The sequence below is a fragment of the Dipodomys spectabilis genome, unplaced genomic scaffold, assembly GCF_019054845.1.
Source record: "Dipodomys spectabilis isolate Male_0828 unplaced genomic scaffold, ASM1905484v1 ptg000002l, whole genome shotgun sequence".
NCBI lineage: Eukaryota > Metazoa > Chordata > Mammalia > Rodentia > Heteromyidae > Dipodomys > Dipodomys spectabilis.
The window spans coordinates 1,596,949-1,620,494 of record NW_024870679.1 but is presented as its reverse complement, the minus strand read 5'-3'; the positions used below and the strand labels follow the sequence as shown (position 1 = coordinate 1,620,494).

General features: G+C 43.1%; 1 protein-coding gene across 3 annotated transcripts in view; it reads right to left on the bottom strand.

Annotated features, from left to right (window-relative positions):
• Positions 1-8,703: 8,703 nt before the first annotated feature.
• Kcnd3 (potassium voltage-gated channel subfamily D member 3) overlaps positions 8,704-23,546 on the bottom strand; it is a 221,412-nt gene continuing 206,569 nt past the window's right edge. The window contains exons 2-7 of one of the 3 annotated variants that reach the window (XM_042681438.1): positions 19,947-20,109; positions 13,411-13,512; positions 13,012-13,101; positions 11,504-11,560; positions 9,811-10,058; positions 8,704-9,051 (exon numbers count right to left, since the gene is read on the bottom strand). In XM_042681438.1, coding sequence (XP_042537372.1) covers positions 8,850-9,051; positions 9,811-10,058; positions 11,504-11,560; positions 13,012-13,101; positions 13,411-13,512; positions 19,947-20,109 — 862 coding nt within the window. In that variant the 3' untranslated portion in view covers positions 8,704-8,849. Of the gene's footprint in view, positions 9,052-9,810; positions 10,059-11,503; positions 11,561-13,011; positions 13,102-13,403; positions 13,513-19,946; positions 20,110-23,546 lie in introns of all 3 variants that reach the window. The other 2 variants (XM_042681453.1, XM_042681446.1) reach the window with 2 other exon arrangements.

Genomic DNA, 23,546 nt, shown 5'->3' with positions numbered 1-23,546 from the left:
ACAGTGCCATTTCTGGTTTTCTGGTGGTTAATTGGAGATAAGAGTCTCACAGACTTTCCTTCCTGGGCTGGCTTTGAACCACAATCCTCAGATCTCAAGCCTCCTGAATAACTAAGATTACAGCCACTGGTGCCCCACTAGCATGCAGTCTTTCAACTTGGATTCCTCTCATTTGCAATTGTCAGTGTATGTGTATCAGTACTGGGCATGAATTGCTAAGTTTGAAGTAACAACTGTAAGATGATAGCAAATTCATAATTGGGTCTGGTTATTAAAGTTGAGATTTTAATTATATTTAAGATTCTGTCGGGGCTGGGAAGGTGGTTCAGTGGTAGAGTGCTTGCCTTGCAGGCCTGAGGCCCTGGGTTCGATTCCCCAGCACCACATAAGCAAAAAGAAAAAACCCGGAAGTGGCGCTGTGGCTCAAGTGGTAGAGCACTAGCCTTGAACTGAAGAGCTGAGGGACAGCGCCCAGGCCCAGAGTTCAGGCCCCACGACAGGACCCAAAAAAAAAAGATTCTGTCATTGCTATATAATTGAACTTAACCTCTTTACCCTTTTCCCCATAATACTGCAAAGTTTATAGTTTGCCATCGCTAGGTGATTTTATTTAGGATCCTGCAGCATCTTAAAGATGAGGTTACCCATTAGTCATTAATTGGATTCTTTCTTTAGGTTTGTCTTATTTTGTGTTTGCTCTTTTCTTTCTGTAGAAAAATAAGTTAGGTGAGCATATGGTATAAAAATGCAATTGCTTTGCTCTTTACCAGGAAAGTTTTAGCTGTAACCTTAACTAAGAGGTAGCTCCAGGGCTAGGTAGCATGCTTGTTATTCCTCCTACTCAGGAGGTGGCTCAAAGCAGGCCCAGGCAAAAGTGTGAGATTTTATCTGAAAAACTAAAAGCAGAACAACTTGGGGCATGGCTCAAGTGGTAGAGCCCTTGTCTAACAAGCTGGAGTACAAGATCAGTTCCCAGTAACACCTACCCCCAACCTGGATTGAAGACCTATGTCACCTGTACATGACCTGTTGAAGTGGAAAAGACTTTTATGTTTGGAATTGTCAGTCTCGGTTCATGTTAGGAACCATAGGTAGAGTGGTTTCATTGGAGATCTTTGTTACGTCATGAAAACCTAAACTTGTAGTTAGGTTCTTCTATTATGTACTTTTAAATCTTAAACCAGTCATTTGAACTCTCAGGGTCCAGTTTTGCTGTGAATAAAAATACCCTGGAGAAGATTTTTAGGGTTCTTTCTAGTTCTGTTATAGGACTCTTTTTTAGAGAAAATATTTTCCTGTGTATGGTACTGGAGTTTGAATTCAAGGCCTCAAGCTTGCTAGGCGGGTGCTCTATCACCTGAGCTACCCACCTTTAACCCTTTTTGATTTAGTTATTTTTCAGGTAGGTTCTGTGTTTTTGTCTGGAGCTAGCCTCAGACCACAATCATCCTATCTGTGGTCTTCCACCCTGGCCTATTGAATTGAGATGGGGGATCTCAATCAATTCTTTGCCCAAGCTGGCCTCAGAAGTGAGATCTGGGTCTCTGCTGCTCAACTAGCTAGGATTATAGGCAGAGCCCCTGTTACCAGCTTTTGTTTTTGAGACAGGGACTTACTCTTTGTCCTAGGCTAGTCTCATACTGGCTTCCTGAGTGCTGGGACTACAGATATTCATTGCTGTGCCTGGCAAGAGAAAATACTTTGTTATTAGTAAAAAGGAGGATAAAATTTATGAATATAGAAAACCTTTATAAACCTGTTATTTGGGTGAGAGCTGATTATAAATTGATTAGACATCTAAATTTTCAAGTACTGTTCAATCAGTATACTTTATTCATATTTAACTTCAATTAGACTTTCATTATTAACCTAGATTCTTGAGAAATCCACATCTTTGGATAATTCTTAGAATACAGATTATCCTTTTAAGTAATTAAAAGATATTTCCTAAATGTACTAAGCTTTTAAAAAACGTGGTTTACAAGTAATTTCATTGAACACAAGTGATAGTTCTTGTGGGCAAGTATGTATGAGATAAGGGAGTACTTTAGCTGTTTTTTTCTCCCTAAAAGTATGTTAAACTTCAAATGTAGAATTATATTTTTGATAGCTAGTGAAATCATTACAAGGTTATTTGCTTGTTTTGGTGTACTTTAAAATACTTTGTGTTTCTGAGCAAGCACATATATGCTACTGGACATTTAGTGCATTTTTTCTTCTCAATATTGCAGTTTGAACTTAGGGCCCAGAGCTTGCTAGGTAAGAGCTGAGTCGTATCTCCAGCCTCTATTTTGTGCTTCTTACTCTTGAGATAGAGTCTCACTTTCTGCCTAGGAGCACACCTGGACCATGCTCCTGTTTATTTTTTTAGGTCTCCCATTGTAGCTTGGATGACAGGTATGTACCACCATGCCCAGTTTCTCCCAATGAGATGGTGTCTTGTGAACGTTTCTATCTAGACTGGCTTGGAATTGTGATCTTCTCTATCTCAGCTTCCTAAGTAGTTAAGCTGACAGGGCATACCTCTTGGTCCAGCCAAGGGTTGAAAGGGGTCTTGTGAATTTCTGCTTACGCTGTCCTCAAACTGTGATCCTCCCATTTTCAGCCTCCCAAGTAGCTAGGACTACAGGTATGAACCACCAGCACCTGAGTTTTCATTTAGTGCTTTTTAATGAAAAAGGAATTGCTCAATGCCCATCTTGGGTCCAGTTGATTTGAGTTATGGATCTGTGGTGACACCTAGTGGCTGCTAAGGATGTGGACATCAATGATTAAAATAAACCTCAGCCAACTTCTAAGGCCTTCTATTTCTGTTATCATTTCCATTGATTGGTGGTGGTGGAGAGATCAAAACAGCTCACCTGAAAATGTGAAAATGCTTATCTCACCACCTAAATGAGAGTTGTTAATGCTTAGAGTAGATCTTCAAAGTATCTAAATCCAGTCTCCCTACTTGTATGATGAAAAACCAGGAAGGAGAAAGTGACTTATGTGAAGTCATATAAATGGTAGAACCTAAATTGGATCCTCTCAACCCAGTTACCAAGCTTTCTACTCTACCACACAGCATTTGAGAATCCTTTTTAATTTGAGACCTTGGTTTAGATGGAACAGTACTGATAAAAGCAGATTTTTCTTGCAATAATACAAAGTCGAGCCCGCTGCTGGTGGCTTATGTCTACAATCCTAACTACTCAGGAGGCTGTCCTGCCCTGGCAGAAAAGTTCAAGATTCATATCTTCAATTAAGTACCAAAAGAGTAAAAGTAGAGGTTTAGCACAAGTGGTAGAGTGCCAGTCTTGAGTGAAAAAGCTTATGAACAGTGCCAGGCCCCAAGCACTAATACACACACAATAAAACAAGGCTAAACTTTAAAAAAGAGTTGGCAATTTTAATCCAGTGATTTACATGTCAAGTGTTTGTGGTTTGTGACTATATCTATGTACAGGCAGGTAAGGACCCTCAGGAACTCATCGAGTTGCTGCTTTGAGGTTAGACGAGGTTGTCACATACCTTTCACTAGCTGGATAGAAAGTGTTTTGGTGGTATATGGCAGTATTTGTGGTAGAGAATTGACATTAAGAAAAAACATAGTCATTTTAGGGTTTGTGGCACGTTGTTTAATCCAGATTGGATACATCAGGTACAGCAGTGGCACACGACTCAGTACTGTAAATGATATACATGTCAACATATGCACTACAGAAGACAAGAAACTAAGTTTTTCCCCCATAGAAAGTCTTCACATATTTTATCTTCCTGCAGTTTTGTACAGTGTATTTCTTCTTTGCCATTGTGATGTTGGTAAGCAAAGCCCACTTACTATACAAAAATAGAAAAGAACACAATGATGTTTTACACGATAACATTAATGGGAGAGTATGGCCTCTAAGGAAAACACATTGGAATGTCTCATTATAAAAAATATACCATCCCTCCCACCTCCCGGTTTGTAAAATAGTCCATTGGTCCAAGGAGTCCCCCAGGACATGGGTCAGTGCCCTACACTGGTTAGAGTGACATTAGCCAGTGTAAAGTAACCTGCTAAGATAAATGTTGTTTCCACATTTGATGAGAAAAAAATAGAACATCCTGAATAGAAAACAAGACTTGTAAGGAACCCCTTTAAAAAGCTTGTTTCATTTTCCTGGTAGCCACATCTTCGTAGCTCTTACAGTGTTCTTCATGATGCATTTTGGGCTCCCAAGTGTCATGGGGTCATGACAGTGTTTTTCTTCAGCCACCGTAAATAATGAGAATTGCAAATAATAAGAATTCATAGGAAATCAGAGGGAAAGTAAAGGTTTCTCAGGTTTCTGTTATCATGGTTACCATACCAACTACTACATCAGGGAAGCCAATATTGCCTTAAGCAGCATTGGGATCCCTCTCTACCTAACAGTTACCTAGTAATTGGAGCGAGAGAGCTTGGATAACTAGAATCCATTAATAACCTCAGATCTACAGTTAGTTCAATTTCAATCTACAACTCATTCCCCCTCATGAAAACTCAAACAAAAACAGGCCCCAAATTATCTGGGTATATAATGCTGTCCCTACATGTATTCTAACAGGGAAATGACAGGATTCTGACCTGGAAAAACAACAAAAAACTGAAGTCTTCAAGTGTATCCACATGCTGACTTCTTGTCAATCATGAATCATCATTAACTGCCTGCTTTAGTTTCAGTTTCATTTCTGTGGTTGTAATGTGTTCAACTGTCCTTGGGAGTGCTTATTGATCTTTTAAAAGGGGTTCTGTACAGTTAGTCCTGAGCTTGATATTAGGAAAATAGGGGATGAGGGAGAAATAGTACAGTTTGCTTCTGGAAGGCCTGATTCTTCAGGGTGGGTTCTGAGTGGAATGCTTCCTCCTGCTAATCACCACCCTTGAAATCCAGGTTTTAAAAATAAAAGCGAGCCTCAGTGCAATGGAGCATGATGTAGTAAAACATTGCCAGGACACAATGTCTAAATCCTGGATTGAATATTTCTGCCACTGACTTGCTGTGTGAACTTGGACGAGTCATTCTGCTTCTTTGTGCCTGTTTCTTCTGAGTCAAGGGATTCACTGATGTGACCTACCACCATCACAATGTAGTAAGAATCAAAAGGAAAGATGCCCTTTGAAATATTGCCCTAGTCTTCTTTACAAAGAGAAGACAAGAAAAAAAACTTGGTCCTTCATTTGTTTACATTTTTTTCTGACAGAATTAATAGTCCATAGCTGGTTCTATCCAGGGAATAGTGACTTCCAAAGTATAATGTGTGTTTTCCAAGGGCTGTCCAAGTAGTATTGACATTTACAAAAGACTGTGTCTGTAATTATAGCATGGAATCATTGATGGGTCTTCTCCCACACATTAACTCGGAGGCAATGGTGTGGAAAAGCATTAAGTCTATAGCCAAGGGACTTGTGTTCTGGTTCCAGCTCTGTCTTTAAATGGCTGTATGACCTTGAGCTAGTCAATTTCTCTGGCCCTCAGCTTCCTAGAAGATAAAAATAACTTTGATCTTGAATCTGTTCTAGGTGTAATATACTCAATATTGTATTTTCTCTTTACATTCATTTGACATTGAATGTAGTCCCTAAGTTTTTGTTTTTACACTGACCAATGGTGAAGGGGACTGAGTGGGAGCAGTAGTTTGGGGAACCTTCTATTAAGCTATAAATGGTTTCATGAATGATGAACCTCAAGTCATTATATGAGAAATCTATTGGTCCCTAGATAATTCTGATAGCCTAATTTTATAGTTACTAGCCAGTGAGTTACACTTGTTGAACTGACTCAGCACACTGGACCTTGTGATTACTTACAAATGCCTTTTAGCAACATAGTCTGTCTTGAGCCATTTTTTGTGGACTGATATCTTTTGGGCCAGAAGTACTGAATCACTTATTTCTGGATAAGGCTACAGTGAGGGATGGAGATGGAGAGAATGGCTTAACGTTCTTTTGGGAACTGGCATGATGTGGGATTTGGAAATTAAATTAAAACAACCCTAAACATTGAGTTTACTAAGGAAAACTTAAAAATGGGAAATGGGGACATAATTTTTAAAACAATTTCATGAGAACTAATATAATCCATGATGCATTGCAAAATGATATTCAGATCCTTGGTTAAACCAGTCATTCTTGTAACCCTCTAATGATGTGTGTGTGTGTGTGTGTGTGTGTGTGTGTGTGTGTGTGTGTGTGTGTGTGTGTGTGTGTGTACCTGTACTGGGTCTTGAACTCAGGGCAGGGGCTTTGTTCCTTAGCTTTTTTGCTCAAAGCTGGCACTCTACCGCTTGAGTCACAACTACACCTATGGATTTTTTGCTGCCTAATTAGAGATGAGTCTCTCAGACTTTCCTGTTCATGCTGGCTTTGAACTGTGATCCTCAGATCTCAGCCTCCTGAGTAGCTAAAATTACAGGTGTGAGCCACCAGTACCCAGCCAATGATCAGTTCTTAAATGAAGCACAGCTAGCTTGTACATGTATGAAGTAATATTCCTACTTACCTCAGTATCCCTGACCTCATTCAGTTCTTAAGATGTTGTTCTTACAGAGAAATATGCCTAACTTTGTCCCATTACCCATTCTTTCAAGAGAAATATTCTTTTCTAATCTTCTCCCTCTAATTGGAGTCCAGCTTGGCTCATTGCCTTTCTTAATGAAATGTGTGTATTATGTAAATGGATTTAAGCAGTTATTGCTGAAAGTGTTTAGGTTGTGTATGTGTGTGTGTACACACATATCCTTCTGTAGTTGTGTTTAATGCTTTTCTGCTTTCTTAGACAAAAGTCAGAGTATGGAAACTAGTCCATTCCCATGATAAGAAAAAATCTTTGAGACCAGACCCAGTGAAAAGACTGTCTAGTGGCCAATGAGGAAATCATGAGGAGATAAAGAAAGCAAGCTCCCCCTTCCTTGTCCTTCTGCCCACCTTCTGATTAGGTGCCAACTCCAAACCCTTAGACTTCCTCTGCTTATAGGGTCATTTGAGATGGGGTCATTCAGAAGCCTGCTGATGGTATATTTAGGTTCCTGATGAGTGAAACTTACCTAGATGGGTTGTGGTGGGCAGAAAAAGTCTTGGCCTATAAATAAAAGCTTAACCATTAAGGTTCAGAATGGGTAAGAGGCTCCTAAGGAGCTCGTGTGTCTCAGAGTTTCAGGATACTGAGACTGTAATAGGGTTTGGGAAGGGCTTAACACGAACCCTGAGGCCCACCTTATCAGCTGTAAGTGGCAAAAAAAATGGTTAGGAAGATCTCAGAAATACTGTCCCTGGATCCATGTGGGTGAAAATACATAACCAGAAATTCTGCCTACAATTTCAAGCAGTACTCTTTACTCTGTCCCTTGCATGGACGTGAACAGGTTCCAACTCATTTTACCTTGTTCAGAGATCAAGCCTCAGAGTGCATTTTTCAGACAAGGAGAGAACCATCTAGAATCTCTTGGTTCCCTGCTTTGAAATATCCGTGAGGAGGGGTACAGACTTAAACTTTTCATAACCTCTGATGTGTCGGAGCCTCAGGTGGGCGATAAGTCAGAGGGCTCCTAGCCTCACACTACTGTCCTAGTTGGAAGAAACTGCTCTTAGGGCCTTTTGGCCGAGCTCTTGATTGGCTTTCTAGTAGATCTTGTAAGGTGCCATGAAGACTGCAGCATGGATTCTTTTCTGTATGGTGCACACCAGAGATGACTGCTGCGTACAGCTGCTGTTTCCTTTTGCAAGATCCTAGCATTGCACATCGGTCTGTTCCTTGTCTTCCCAAGAAATGGAAACAGCAAATACCAGGCACAAGGAAAGCATCTTTGCTCATAAGGTGGATTTCTTTTACCCCTAAAACTCCCATGTTTACATTTCTTCTTTCTCTGCATTTACATCCACATAGATGTAAACTCCCAGGCACAAGTCTGTAGTACTTGGCAGTGACAGAAAAGGCCTTAGAGCACCTCTCCCGATCACTAGATCCATGTAGACACAGATGGTTGGACACAGAGAAACAGCCAGGGGGAAGCAGAGAGGTACTATGACAAAGGAGACAAGGACAGACAAGAGATTAAGGGTTGCTGTGTGATCTCTTGGCAGTTCTGTGCAGGTCAGCTGGCCAGCAAAGGCTCAGGTTCAGTTGACCTCACTCACCTGTGGGGGGAATGAAGAGCTAACTCAGCAATAAACGGACTTGGAGCCTAAAAGCTTTTGCTATAAAAGGAGGAAAAAAATAATAAAACAAAACCTCACAAAATGCATTGTTTTGGTTTAAAGGTGTTGGGTCCATGGAGAAAAACATTTCACAAAAATCCATTGGTGTTTTTTTTTCCCCACCTTTTCTCATGAATAAATATTATCCATTAAGATCCTTGAAAAAGGTGCTTAAATACACAGTGTTATATTTTCTTCCTGGTTTGCGTGTGATGACTTCACCTCTGTGCTGTTCTTGGTCTTGTCCTGTATTTTCTTCTCTGGGGCCTCCAGAAACAATTGCCATTTGGTTGGAGGCTTTCCCTCTAGGCCCTGTCCCGGCAGGCAGCCTAACCTCCCCCTACTAACCCATACCCTACCCTCCCATCCCTTCCTCTAGCCCCACCCAGCAAGATGCACGATCACAGGGCGATGTCCACACCAGCAGCAGGCCCCTCCGGTACCCTTTTGCTGCCTCTTTTTTCCTTCCAGGCACAAGTCTCAGTGCTAGGGGTGCAATGGGGCAGGCAGAAATAATGAGGAGAGGGGGAGGGAGTGGTCCCAGTGGCCACCACCAACATGCCAGCCCCCTTCACTCCCCACTACCTCCTCTGGCCTTCCGTCCAATGGTTTTATTTTTTGTTTTTTGTTTTGTTTTGTTTTTTTTTTACAAGGCAGAGACCTTGACAACGTTGCTGGCTATGGAAGGAATGTTCGTGTTGGGGCCTGGGCTGGCAGGGGGTGGCCGACTTTCCCCTTCTGGGGTTAGCGCTGGGGGAGTGGGGATGCTGATGATGGCTGTGGTGATCTGGGATGTTTTGCAGTTTGGTCTCAGTCCGTCGTCTGCTTTCAAATTAAGGCTGGAGCGACTAAGATAGAAAAGAGTGAGTTGATGATGGTTTCTGTTTACTAGCATCCCAAAGCATCTTTTATCCCTTTCCTTTGTTTGGCTCATAGGAACTAGTGGGAGTCTTTGGTGACCCTCTACTTCTGCCTTGTTAACCAGGTTGTAATGATCCATTCTAGTTATTATTATTGAACTCCTGGCATTACAAGTTCATAAATAGACTGGGGTTTTGGAATTTACAGTCTAAAGTTTCCCTTCCGTCATTCTAGACTTATTATTTGTGACATTTAACATTGGCTTTTCCTGAATTCTCTGTAACTGATTTGGCAATGAAGGGAAGCGACTTAAATATAAACAAAGAATCTGAGAAGGAAAAGTCAGTTTGTGATTCAAAGTCACCCCTACCTAAGCTAAGCATGATTGTAAAAATTATTTCCTTAATAAAATGATCAGACCATTTTTCTTTTTCTTTTCTTTTTTTTTTTTGCATGGAGGTGGGTCAGGTCATTTTTGGATTATCTTGGTCTGTTTCCTCATAATACATAACCCCACTTTTGGGCCTTAGGCTGCTACAAGTATCATCCCACATCCTAGGAAGGATTTAGGACCAAAACATACGAGAGGAATGGGAGGAGGAAGGTGAGGGATCTCATGCATTAGATCAGTCTGGGGGAGGAGAATGGCTAGATGGTTCTCCAGGTTGTCTCAAATGCTAAGATTGTTTAATTCTGGGAATGAAATGACTCAGTCCTTTGGGGGTGATGAGCTGGAAGCCACCCACCTGGTAGTGAGGGACGGCTGCTCGCTGCCCTGGATGTGGATGGTGCTGAGCTCTTGCATGCTGCGCAGGCGGGTGGCTGGCAGGTTGGAATTGGGTAGATGTGTGGTTTTCTTACTGCGACGCGAACAGCAGGTGGTCGTGAGGCCAGGATGGCTGGACAGTGAAGGGCTTCTTGTGGATGGGTAGTTCTGCATTGAGCTCTCCATGCAGTTCTGCTCAAACATCTGCTCATCAATGAACTCATGGTTCTGCAGGAGGCAGAAGCAAAAGATGTAGGAAAAGGTGGAAGGGCATGAGCCCCAGACACTGGATGGCTGCCTGTCTCTGCTCTGGGCCTTGAAGAAAAGGGCTTGCAGCTGCCTGGATCATAAATAAGCATTTGGGAGGAGTGACAATGGTGTCCCCCAGGCACCAAATATAGAAAGAATCAATCTGGCCTCTCTAGCCATCAGATTGCTGGGCCTATCCTTGCTTGCTAGGCAGGTACCCTACCACGTAAACCACTCTGCCAGCCCTTTTTCCTTTGGTTATTTTAGAGATAAGTTCTTGCTTTATGCCTGAACTGGCTTGGACAGTGAGTCTTCTGTTTGTGTTTCCTCATGTTGCTGGGGACATCAAGGGCACACCATGGAGTCCAGCTGTTGTGCTGCACCCATAGTTGGGATAACAGGCACCAGCCACTGTCTCCAGCCACTGGTTGAGGTAGAGCCTCACCAACTTGTTTCTTTTTGACTCCATTTTCTTTACACTGTAATCTTCTGATCTTTACCTTCCCAATAGCTCGAATTACAGGCTTGAGCCACTTTATCTGGCTGTTTTATGTTTTTTTTTTGTCAGTTATGAGGCTTGAACTCAAGGCCCAGTTGCTATCCCTGAGCTGTTTATGCTCAAAGTGTTCTACCACTTTGAGCCACAGTGCTACTTCTAGTATTCTGGTGCTAATTGGAGCTAAGAGTCTCATGAACTTTCCTGCCCAGGCTGACTTTGAACTGCCATCCTCAGATTTCAGCCTCCTGAGTAGCTTGGCTTATAGGCATGAACCACTGGTACCTGGCTTTCTGGCTGTTTTCTTTTAGTGTTTTTTTCTTTAATATTGTGTCTAATGATGGGATATTTATCCTTAAAATACTTGGAGGCACAGGACTTCTTATGTCAATGTGAGGGAATGCTAACCATCTCCTGACTATAGGTCCTGATGGTGGCATGTAGAACAACCCAGGCTAACTAAAAAGTGGCTGCTTGGTCAGGTGGCTAAAAACCTATGGTGTTGATGTCCTAGCGAAGGCAGTCAGAGCAGGGAGAAAGTCAAAGGAGAAGTATCATAGGAATAGAGTTCAAGACAGACCTCCTCCCACCCCCATCCCCAGCTGAAAGCCAATGTCAGGAGTCCCTGAAGAGTTGGGCCAGAGAAGTGGCACATGGACACTCAATAGGAAAGTGACATTGATGCCATGTCCCACCATACCCTCAGAGCCCTTGAGGAGGTCAAAAGAGGGGATTATAAAGGCAGTTGGGTAGTTCAGCACAATCATTGAAGCCTGAGCTGGCACTGGGTATGACAGCAGAGGTAGAATAGGCCCCAAAGAATCAACAGCACATGCAGAGAACCAGACCAAGGGTTGAAAGGGGGAGATCCACAGACTCAGAAGACTCAGAGAGGAAAAACATCAATTGAATTTTTAAAAAGTTATACCTTGATGGTGGAGGTTCGTACAGATAACAGGGGATCATCCACAAGATAGGACAATCCCTACAGGACAACATGCCAACAGAAGATAAAAACACCATTGATTGTACATTCCAGCATTCCCAAGCCAGTTTTGGCAGTCAATCAATCCCAGCATTCCATCCTTTGAGTTCAACATTCCATCCCTCATTCCCAGCATTCTGCCCCCCCCCCCCAACATTCCACCCTTTGGTTCCAACAGGACATCACTCAAAACCAACATTCGCTCCTTCCATCCCAACATTCTCCATCTACCCCATCATTCCACTCCCCAGTACCACATTCCTCCCCAGCATTCCAGAGCTTGGATCCTAACATCCCATCCCCACAATACAACATTCTTCTCAAATTCAGCATTCTACTCCTTGAATGCCAGCATTCCGTCTCAATGCCCAAATCCCATTTCTCCAAGGCCAACATTCCAGCCCTTCAAACCTCAATATTTTTACCCATAATGATTTCAATTTATACATTCTACCCAGCACATGCAATTAGAAAGGGCAGTTGGGTCTGGGCCTAGTCCTTTGGCAAGCTCAGCATCTTTGAGGAAAGTTCTAGATGGGAATATACGGTTCTTGATGATAGGTCTTGGAAACTATGATTTGCAGAGTACCTTTCCCTTTTGGAGGTCCTCACTAGACTCAACTGCCATTCATAGTATCCGTGTTTGGTTCAGATTAACAGTCATTTTAGCATCAGGGAAGCCAGGATATGGAACACTGGGAATTACAGAATTCCTTAGCATGCTCAGTCCTGACTCTAAGCTCTATGGGTAGGGAGTGTCTAGAAAGGGACAAGAAGGATTTCACTTTGGTTTGTCTACTCCGACTTCTCCTTCCTAATATCCTCAGAATTTTCTTTTGCCAAGAGTTCAGGGCTAGCCCTACTGCCCTTCCATTCAGGCTGTTGGGGGAGACACAAGCATCATTCCCATTCCAGCTGGGGCACCCTAAACCATGACGACTCCTTTAGCAACCAGCCTTTTCATATCTGAATTTCCTGGAAATTGCAGAGTGACTGAGAGGGGGTCCATAAATCTTGGCTAGAGAAATATATGCACTGTTCCTTCATTAGCTGCCTCCTGTTCCAAGAGACAGGTAACACAAAGGGACTCATAGATCCCATCAACCTAGTCCCAGAAGTGGGACAGAAGTTGACACTTTGCTACTGTTTGGTATGAATTCAGACTGCGTGTTGAAGGATGATACCCATCAGAACTGACAAATGGAGATGCCTGTAGCCGTCAATAATCAAATAGGCTGTGGAGGCTGGTGTAGTGGTGGGTAGGGAGGTAGAGGAATGGCTTTCTCTATGCTCCCACAGGACAGAATAGGCTTTCTACCATGTCTTCAGCAATGCCTTTTGGGTCTGAAGGGGACAGACTGACTTGTGGACTAGGGTGAAAATCTGAGGCTGACTTAGGAAAAAGTTATGGTCAGGGAAGAGACAGGAGGTGGCAATGGGCTGAGACTCACAGTGGTCTTTTCTAGGCAGTGCAGCAGGTGATGGTGCTGGCTCTCAATAAGAGAGGTGCTTTTGCCCATATGCTCCTCTTCTGGAGTACCCTGGAGAGAGAAATTAGAGAGGCTGAACATAAAGCTGATATATCTCTTTCTGGTGTCCTTGTTTCTCCATAGAACAAGACCAGAGCCACATTCTAGAGTCAGCATTAAACATAGTTTAGTCTTAGGATAGGACCTTTGACACCAGCTGGTTTAGGGGTAGTGGTGAGAAACTTTCTGGAGAGGTATGTAAATGGGGAAAGGTGAGGAGCATGTCCTCTTTGGGGTTCCAACTAGAGCTTTGGGGCAGCAGTGCTGATGTCCATGGGCAGAAAATCAGCCCATTCTCCTTTATCTCCCCCAGCCACCTACCGTCAGCTCCAGTGCCTCGTTGAGGAGCCCATTGCGCTTGCTGTGCAGGTAGGCATTGGAACTTCCTGTCTTGGCCACTCGGATCCTGGCAAGGCGGGCTTTCTGTGATTGGCAGAGATAATAGAAGAGTGAGGGAGACCAACATACAGGAAGACAAGAAGCTTGGGCAAGGTCAATGATAGCAGGCTGCCCTGAGATGCTGGCCTCCCAGGTGATGCCTGATGTAAGGGGAGGAGGCCTGGGACCTGAGACACTATACTCTCATTGCACCACTTGACCATAGTCAGAGGATTATAAGCATGAGCCACCACTGCTCATCAAGTACACTTTTTTATTCCTCTGTGTGTGTGTGTGTGTGTGTGTGTGTGTGTGTGTGTGTGTGTGATCTTTATAAATCCAGTGATGGCTACTCCTGTAGATGAAGGAGAGAATGAACCAGAGAACCTGAATGAACCAGAGAAAGGCCATCAAGTGAGCCCCGCTACTTTGCCTCTCTGAGTAAAGAACATTCCTGAAGGTCTAAGGCAATTCTCTCTGGGAATCCTGCTTCAGCTTTTCCCTTGGCTAGATGTTTATATTCAAGCAAGTTCCTCATAGCTTGTGGATGTGGCTGTTATTGCTCTTGGTAAGTGCTAGGTGTTGAGAGCTGCATATGGAAATCCAATTGTGTCAAGCTCATTATAGCCTTATATAATCTGATTGTACCACTTACAGCCAGACCTTTCTCATATCTGGGGTCTGTCTTCATTACTTTCCAGAGATGAAAGATTCTCCTGTTCTCCTTTGTGGCACTTCTTTTAATCTTATGGTACCTTGGGCTCTATTAAAGCAGCAGATTGTCATATCAAATATACCATATCGCTTAATCATTTCCCACAAAGGATAAAGAGGTTTGAGATCTATTGACAGAATCATACCTAGCATATGAAATTTGGAGGGCTTCTCTAGCTTGGATTTAAGTTCCTGAGGGCTAGTGGCCTGTGGCTTATGAACATTTTTTCTTTTTTTGCCAGTCCTGGGGCTTGAACTCTGGGCCTCGGCACTGTCCTTAAGCTTCTTTTGCTCAAGACTAGCACTCTATCACTTGAGCCACAGCACCACTTCCAACTTTTTTTGTATATATGGTATTGAAGATTTGAACCCAGGGCTTCATGCATGTGAGGCAAGCACTCTACCACGTTCCCAGCCCACTTTTTTTTTTTTTAATCTCTAGCATCCAGCACAGGACTCTTGTACTGAGTAAGTACTCAAGCAAAGCTCCTGGCAGCCAAGAAAGGAAGCTAATCAGTTGGTTAGATGCTTGTGGTTTATAAAGTCAATGTAATGGACTTTATCTTTGTGTGAATCAGCCAGCTTCATTCCCTTCCATGACCTTGGGCACTGTGGAAATTCAGAGCTTAAAGGCCCATCCAGGCCATTTCAAAGACAAAAAGGAAGTGTATGAGAAGTGATTTAGCTGGGGCAAAGCAGGGGACTAGATGCTTCAGCTTTGGCCTTTGGCTTTGAAGCCAAAGCTTCCATAGCATTCTCCTGTTCCTTCCCTGACTTCCATTTCTATCATGCGAGTCTCAAAACTTAAAAGGTAAAATCCCAGGGGGCTGCATTTTCAACTAGGATGGAGATTCCAGGATTTGAGGAGAAATTAGTAAGGAGAATGTTTCCACCCTCTACAGGGCAGGACACCATTTATGAGCAAGGGGCTAATTTTATCAACCTCTGAAATCCTTCCACAATTGAGCAAGTGCCATTTGGACACGAGAGTACTTGGATCTCTGTCTCTTAAAGACTCAGAAGAAGGAAAATAAGGGAGAAACGGAGTGGCCAAAAGACAAGACAGGCAAAATTGCATTTTAGGCCTTTTCCAAGAGAAATGAAAACACATTTATGTAAAAACTTGTACATCAATGTTCACAGCAGCTTTATTTGTAATAACTGAAATAGGTACTTTTCTCAGTTAAACAAACTGGGAATTCCATCCTATGGACTACTTCTCAGAAATGAAAACAAAGGGACTGTTGAGACACACAGTTGGGATGACTATCTAGTAATTATATGGAATAAAAAAATAATTCCAAAGATTGATTTTGGACTGTTCATTTATAACATGTTTGAAATGTAAATATTTTATAAATGGAGAACAGATAAATAGTTGCCATGGGTCACAGCAGGGGTGTGGGTTATAAAAGGGCAACCAGGTATTCTTGTGGTGTTGACACTGGTTGGTCTCAGTCATCAGACTGTGGTGGTCTTCATGAGCTTATCACCCCCATCCTTATACCATACAACTAAAATGGGCAATTTGAATCAGATGGTTGAGTTGTACCAGGATTCATACCCTAGTTATGCCTTTACTGTATAGTTTTGTAAAGTCTTACCATTGGAAAAAACAGGAAAAACTAGACAAGGGACCACTCTGTATTATTTTTTTCTGCAAGTACATGTGAATTTAAAATGATCTCAAAGCCAGGTGTTATAATCCTAGTTACTCAGAAGGCTGAGATCTAAGGATTGCCATTTGAAGTCAGCCTGGGCAGAAAAGTCCATGAGGTTCTTATTTCCAACTAGTCAGCAAAACAACAACAACAACAACAACAAAACTGGAAGTAGAGTTGTAGTTCAAGTTGAAGAGCATTGACTTTGAGTGAAAAAGCCCAGCTAGATTATGGAGGGCCTAGTATACTCCAGTATCTGTATATGCAAATTATCTCTCTCTCTTCTCTCTCTCTCTCTCTACACACACACACACACACACACACACACACACACACACACACACACATATACATTGGTCAGTTGTGGGGCTTGAACTCAAGGCCTGGGTGCTGTCCTTGAGCTCTTTTTGCTCAAGGTTGATGCTCTACCACTTTGAGCCACAGATCTACTTCCAGTTTTCTGGCATTTAATTGGAGATAAGAGTCTCACAGACTTTCCTGCCTGGGCTGGCTTTGAACTGAAATCCTCCTGAGTAGCTAAGATTATAAGTGTGAAAACCACTTAAATAGGGATACAGGTGGACCCATTGCAACAATGAGATGTACAAGTTGTAATGTTGAAAAATGAACTTTACAACTTGGGCCGGGCAAGGGGTGTGTGTGTGTGTGGGGAGGGAGAAGATGGGAAGGGATAATAAAGGAGGAGGCAACAATGCTTGATAAGAAATGTAGTCATTACCTTGCCTGTGTAATTGTAACCCCTCTGTACGCTATTTTCACAATAAAAAATTTAAAAAAAATTAAAAAAAGGTGTGAGCTACCAGTGGCTGACTCCATAAAATATTTAATTAAAACAAAGAATAAGCAAAAGGAAATAAATGTACATATCACTTGATTTGGAAAAAACAGTTGTAATGTCAAAGTTTGTAGAGACCATAGCCTATAGACCATGATAATGCAATGCACCTTGTGAAGGTTAAAAAGTGTTTGTAAGGGCTGGGAAGTTGGCTCAGAGATAGAGTGTTTGTAGAATACATGAGGCCCTGGGTTCTATTCCTCAGCACCACATAAGCAGAAAAAAGCCAGAAGTGGTGCTGTGGGTCAAGTGGTAGGATGCTAGCCTTGAACTGAAGAGCTGAGGGACAGCGTCCAGGCCTAGAGTTCAGGCCCCACGACTGACAAAAAATAAAGTGTTTGTGACTGTAAGTACCTCTATCCCACAATACTGTGAATTTTGTGAAATGTATGTAATCACTTAATCTCAAAAAAAATACCAAAGTGGAGAAAGTTAACACTGTACAAATAATAATAATAAAAAAAGAATATGGTACTTGTAAGGTCTTCCCAGGCCATGCAGGCTTTGGCCTCCTCACCTCCTGTATATGTCTCTACCCAGTACCTTCCTTACCTAGGAAACTCATTCACTTGGAAGCCATTACCTCCCACAGCCACGCCTCCCATCAGAGGTAGGGGGAGGGTCCTAGACCCTGGAGTAACGTGGCCACACCTTTCCTCTACCTGGCCACACCTCTTCTCATCTCTGGCCTAGATAAGTCCTGGCCTGGGGTGGGTCTCCCCTTTGATCATGTGTTCTCCACCCTGTGTGGTGGGGCAGCAGTTGGGTAAATAAACTTCTTTTCCTACCTGAATACCACTGTAGTGTTCTCTTCATCGGCTACCTAATTAATATGCCTTGTAGTGTTAGGGTGTTGCTTAGTGGTAGAATATTTGCCTTGCATTCACAAGTACAGACAACAAAACAAGCTAAAAAAAACCCAACCCCCTGGGCCTCCTTTCCCCCACCCCCTGCCCTGAATAATCCTTCCCAAAGTCAGAAGAACATGGGCATCTCCTAGAAATGGTGGTGGGGTACAGATACCCCATTCCAGATGTCATGCTCCCATCTGGATCAGAGCAAACCAGGTAGGGATGATGAACCTCTGCCCCCAAGGCCTGTGGATTGAGCTTATTTCTTGAGCATCATCAGCTCCAGGTATGGAATCTGGGCTGAAGAATAGCCCAGCTTCCCTGGCCTCCTCCCTGTCTCATCTCTCTTCTCCCAGGAAGTCCCTAGGGCTTGTCTGCCTAGACTCACTTTTACAGACTCTGCTAGAAGCAGGAATTACTGTTTTTGTTTTGTCTTCCTATCATAAGAAGGTGAAAGAGATCGGGCTGAGCACCGTCTCCAGGCTAGATGAAAACACTGTAAATATTTACTCTGATTTCAAAGGGAGGCAGAAGAGAGACAAAGGAAGCTGAGCAAGGAGATTCAGCAGTTTAGAGAAAAAAGTACGCCGAGTTACTCCCTCTGGATTTTAATTGCACACAACGAGCTTTATCCAGTCCAGAGGGAAAGCCTACCACCATGTTGTTTACAGGTGAGATGCTCTAAGAAGAAGGCACAAGTGTAGGGAGGGAGGGGAAGGTGGCCAAGGGAGCTACCTAAAGCACGACTGTGGAGGGCTTTCACCCCATGAGCAGAGGATTTCCTGGAAACCAACTTGTGCTTCCTGCTTTCAAGTCCTAGTCCAGGTTTAGGAGATGGGGTGCAGAGTGTATGTGAGACCCTGGCTCGGTAGGGCCCCAGGCTCCTGGATTGGTATATGAGATCCCAGCTTCTTCCTACCCTATTCTTTAGAACTGTGTAATGAATTTAGACATTGTTCACATTTCCCAGCTGGATTGAACATGAAGAGACCAAACTTCCATTTCTGGGGTGGCTTGCAGTGGTAGGAGTTGGAGAAACCCAAATCTCGGGTAAAGAGATAGGAAACAGATGCTGGAAGGGGAACAGAGAAAGCCAGAGGAGAAATCTTAAGGCTGGCAACATGATAGACCAGGCCAAGGTAAGTTCAGTACAGGCAGAGAGGGGCAGGAGGAGGGTGAGGAAGGAAGTAACCTAACATACCTGACAGGTGATATAAGAGACTAAGGAACCAAGTGAGTTTGGTGTATGATTATATTTGACACCATGAATATTTCATTCTACATTGTTTTATGTAAATGATCATACAGTAATTATTATGCATTTTCTTTCATGGGTTTATGGCCTTATTATAGTTCATACACAGGGACTTGTTCTGAAATTCTGGATTGCCGGAATCTAGTATGAAGCCCTGTTATCAAGGCAGGTGGAAGCAAATTATCAGCTGTAAGGCCTGCCACATAGTAGGTGCTCAGTCAATCTGTACAATAAGTGAATGGAAGGATAATATATGAAGACTCAAATCCTAAGCTCTGACCATACCTTCTGGTGATAGAGATACTGGGGAGGGCTCTACATATCAGCTCAGACCAGAAGGGAAATGGGGCACTCCCCTCAAATACCCCTTCCTTGATAGGAACAATGGAGGAGCCATTTCCAGGGACCTTCTTTAGCCAGCTGGCTTCACAATTGAACTAAGTGAGCACTGGCTTAATTGGTGGTTGAGGATTTCTCATGAAGGAGGCTCTTCTGAGCCTCCAACCTTGCAGAGATCTCTCTGTGTCTGGGGGCCCAGGACTGCGTTTCCCGCCTCCCTGCCGCTTTAAGGATACACTGAGCATAGCTTTAGAACCTTCCTCAGGGCTGCTGATGACTCTCCTGGTGGTCATCCATTGGGTTCTACAGTTTCTCCCTCTGGCACTGGAATGAACTATAAAGCTCGATATGCCATTTGTTCTGGAACTCACTGGCCTCGCGATGTTCTCCTTTCAAACTATTCATTTTTCTCTTCAGCACATTTATTTTTGTCACTAGGTTTTGTATAGGCTATTATAAGATATTAAAATGAGACTGTTTCCCAGTCAGCTTTTGGCTGGGAGAAGGAGGGTCCAAGAGACTGCCCAGTGGCCCCGGTTGGAGTGTGGAGCTGGACTACAGACCAAACCATGGCCTGGGAATATGCGAAGGAGGATGATAACCAGCATGTAGGTAATCGAGGGCACGCTGCCTGGGCTAGAATCTACGATGCTGGTGAGACTCTGAGTCAGCAGCTGCCTTCCCTTCCCAAGCTGGAGGATATTTGTTTAGGGATTTTCCAGATGACTCCAGGCCTGGCAACCAACTTGTGTCCCCTGCTCCTTCCACTCCTCCCTGTCCCCACCGTCTCATGTGTGGCTTACCTTCTGTGCCCTGCGTTTATCGGCTCTCTGATTCTGGTGATAAATCCTGCTAAAGTTGGAAACAATCACAGGGACTGGCAGGGCGATGACCAGGACGCCACTGAGGGAGCAGATGGAGCCGAAGATCTTTCCTGCGATTGTCTTAGGCACCATGTCACCATAGCTAAAGGGGAGAGAGACACACAGAGAGAAAGAGACAGTAACAGGAAGTAAGGAAGAGAGGAGCCATTGGGGAACTAATTAAGGATCCCAGCCAATGATGTGCCATTCATTCATTCATTCATCCATTCATTCAAGGATTGCTTAGAGTACCTACTATGTGCCAGGTTGCAGGAATATAATCTGAGAATGAGCCAAGACAAAAGATCCTTATGGAGTCCTTATGGAACCGACTTCCTATGAGAAGAAGACTATATACCCAAGGAAGTGACAATATGAAACACAAGGTTTGTTTGTGCCTTGGGGTTGTAGCTATAAAGAGAAGGAAGGAAGCAGCTGTGCCAGGAAGTGGGAATGTGGTCAGGAAAGGCCTGGCCCATATGCTGACATTTAAACCAATATCTGAAGGTGAAGGACAAAGACACAAAATCTCTGTGTATATGTGTGCTAGGCAGATGGAACAGAGGTTTGGAGGCCCTGAGACAGTGGTAAGGAGCTTGGGTTGTTCTAGGGATTGTCAAAGGGCCAGCAGAACTGGATATTGAGGGAGGCAAAGAAGATTGAGAGGTAGGCATGGCAAGCATGCAGCGTGCAGTGGGCCACTGTGAGCAGCATAGGTTTCATCCCAAGTACAAAGACGAACGTGGATGAGTTTGTTTGCTTATTTATTTATTTATATTGCAAAGGTGATGTATGTAAGGTCTGCACAGTGACACCTCCCTACTCTTGGCTGTTTCCACCCAGTATCTGTTACCTAGGTAACTGGTAGACCTGGAAGCAGTCACCTTCCCCTCCTGCTAGGTCACATCCTGGGCCACCTCTGGTCACATGCCTCCCATCTGACCTGAGGAGGGTCCCAGACCCTGAGGTCACATCTAGATCCAGTGTGGCCACACCTTTCCCCCACCTGGCCACACCTCTTCCTGTTCCTGGCCTAGATAAGACCTGGCCCAGGGGTGGGTCGCCCCTTCCTTTTCAGCCATGCCTCTCCACCACATATGGTGGGGGCAGCAGTTTGGTAAATAAACTCTTTTTCCTGCCTGAATAGCGTGGGGGTGTTCTCTTCAACGGCTACCTAATGAAGCCTATCTATTTAATATACCTTACAATGTACAGTTGTATAGGTCAGGTAATAAGTATGTTTCTTGTTGAACAGTGTCACCTCTTCCTTCATTTTCTTCCAGTTTTTCCCTTCCAACCCCTCCCCTGACAAGTTATCTAGTTCATTGTCAACAGAGTGTCTAGAGAGTATCACTGCTGTATTAGTTCTCCCTTCGTCCAACTATTTCTGTGCTTTCCCTTCCCCTCCCCCAAACATATGAGCTTACAAACAAGATAAAAGGTACAGAAATCAAAAGCAGTGACAAAGGGGAAAAAATAACCCAAAAAACTAAAACCAAAAGAAAAAGAAAAGTAATTAAAAAAACCACTTGTTTCCATTTCTTGGAGTTCATTTCAATAAACCATTTCATATGATCATATGCTCTAGTGACCTTTCCTAAGAATATCCTCCTTTGGTTTTACCATGTGAATATTTAGAGTCCTGCTTAGTTTATCCTGTCCAAATATAATTTTTTTGTCATTGTGTTTTCTTGTAGATTTATAGGCACATTCTAATTAGTACAAATGAGGGAAACCATGAAACCTGTTTCTTTGGGTCTGGCTTACTTCACTTAATGTATTTTTTCCCCAAGTCTCCATTTCCTTACAAATGGTACAATATCGTTGTTTCTGATGGAAGGAAGCATAGAGTTCCATTGTGTAAAGATACCATATTTTCTTGATTCATTTGTCCACTGAGGGGCATCTGGTTTGATTCCATATCCTAGCTATGGTAAACAATACTGCAATGGACATGGTTGTGCTGGTAGTTTTACTGGAATTCCAGGAGTGGAATTTCTGGGTCAAAAGGAAGTTCTATATTTAGTCTTTTTAAATTTTTTTTTTTTAAATCTTATTGTAAAGATACTGTACAGGAGTGTTACAGTTACATGAATAAGGTAATGAGTACATTTCTTTCTTTCTTTATTTTTTGGGTCCGGTCATGGGGCCTGAACTCTGGGCCTGGCACTGTCCCTCAGCATTTCAGCTCAAGGCTAGCACTCTACCACTTGAGCCACAGAACCACTTCCAGCTTTTTTTTTCCTGCTTATGTGGTGCTGAGGAATTGAACCCAGGGCCTTAAGCATGCAAGGCAAGCGCTCTACCACTGAGCTACCTTCCTAGCCCATGAGTACATTTCTTATTGAATGCTGTTACCTACTCCTTTGCTTTTCTCCTATCCTTTCCCTCCCCAACCTACCCCATTCTCCCCCGCCACCAGAGGTTGTAAAGTTTGTTTCCAACAAAGTGTCTTGTGAATATTTTTGTTGCAATGGGTCATCCTGTGTCATTGTTTCAGCATTTTGTTATTCCCCTTTCCTCCCCAAATTAGATAAATGTATATACAAGATGCAGGGTACGAAAAACAAATATAGTGGCAACAGGGAATATACCATAGGGGAAAGTCCATACAAAGAAACAACAACAACAACAAAAAAACACCCCACATAGTACATTATAAACAATGACAAAGAAAAACCTCTTGTGTCCATATCTTGGGCTCATTTTGCTTAGCATCATGTTTTTTTTTTTTTGGTCGGTCATGGGGCCTGAACTCTGGGCCTGGGCATTGTCCCTCAGCTCTTCAAGGCTAGCATTCTACCACTTGAGCCACAGCACCGCTTCTGGCTTTTTGCACCACTTCTGGCTTTTTCTGCTTATGTGATGCTGAGGAATTGAACCAAGGGCCTCATACATGCGAAGCAAGCACCCTACCACTGAGCCACCTTCCCAGCTCTAGCATCATATGGTCATATGTACATAGCTTTTGAACTTTTCTGCTCATCTGATAAGATTATCCTAGACATATACTTATTATTGCAAATAAGGGAAACCATGGGACCTATATTTCTTTGGGTCTGGCTTTCTTCACTTAATATGATTTTTGTCACTCTTTCCATTTCCTAACAAAAGGGTGGTGTTATTCTTTCTGATGGAGGCATAGAATTCCATTGTATATTAAGTGGGCTAAAAACTTAAAGAGACTTCCCTGAAGAGGAAATAAGAATGGTCAATAGACACATGAAGAAATGCTCAACTTCTCTGGCCATAAAAGAAATGCAAACCAAAACAACATTGAGATTCCACCTCACTCCAGTTAGAATGACTGTAATCAAGAAATCTAATGACAACAGATGCCAGAGGGGATGTGGCCAAAAGGGAACCCTACTGCACTGTTGGTGGGAGTGTAAACCTATTCAACCACTCTGGAAAGCAGTATGTTTAGTCTTTTGAGGAACCTCATAATGCTTTGTAGAGTGGTTGAACAAGTTTACATTCCCACCAACAGTGTATTAGTTTTCCCTTTTGGCCACATTCCCACCAACTGTTTATCAAAAT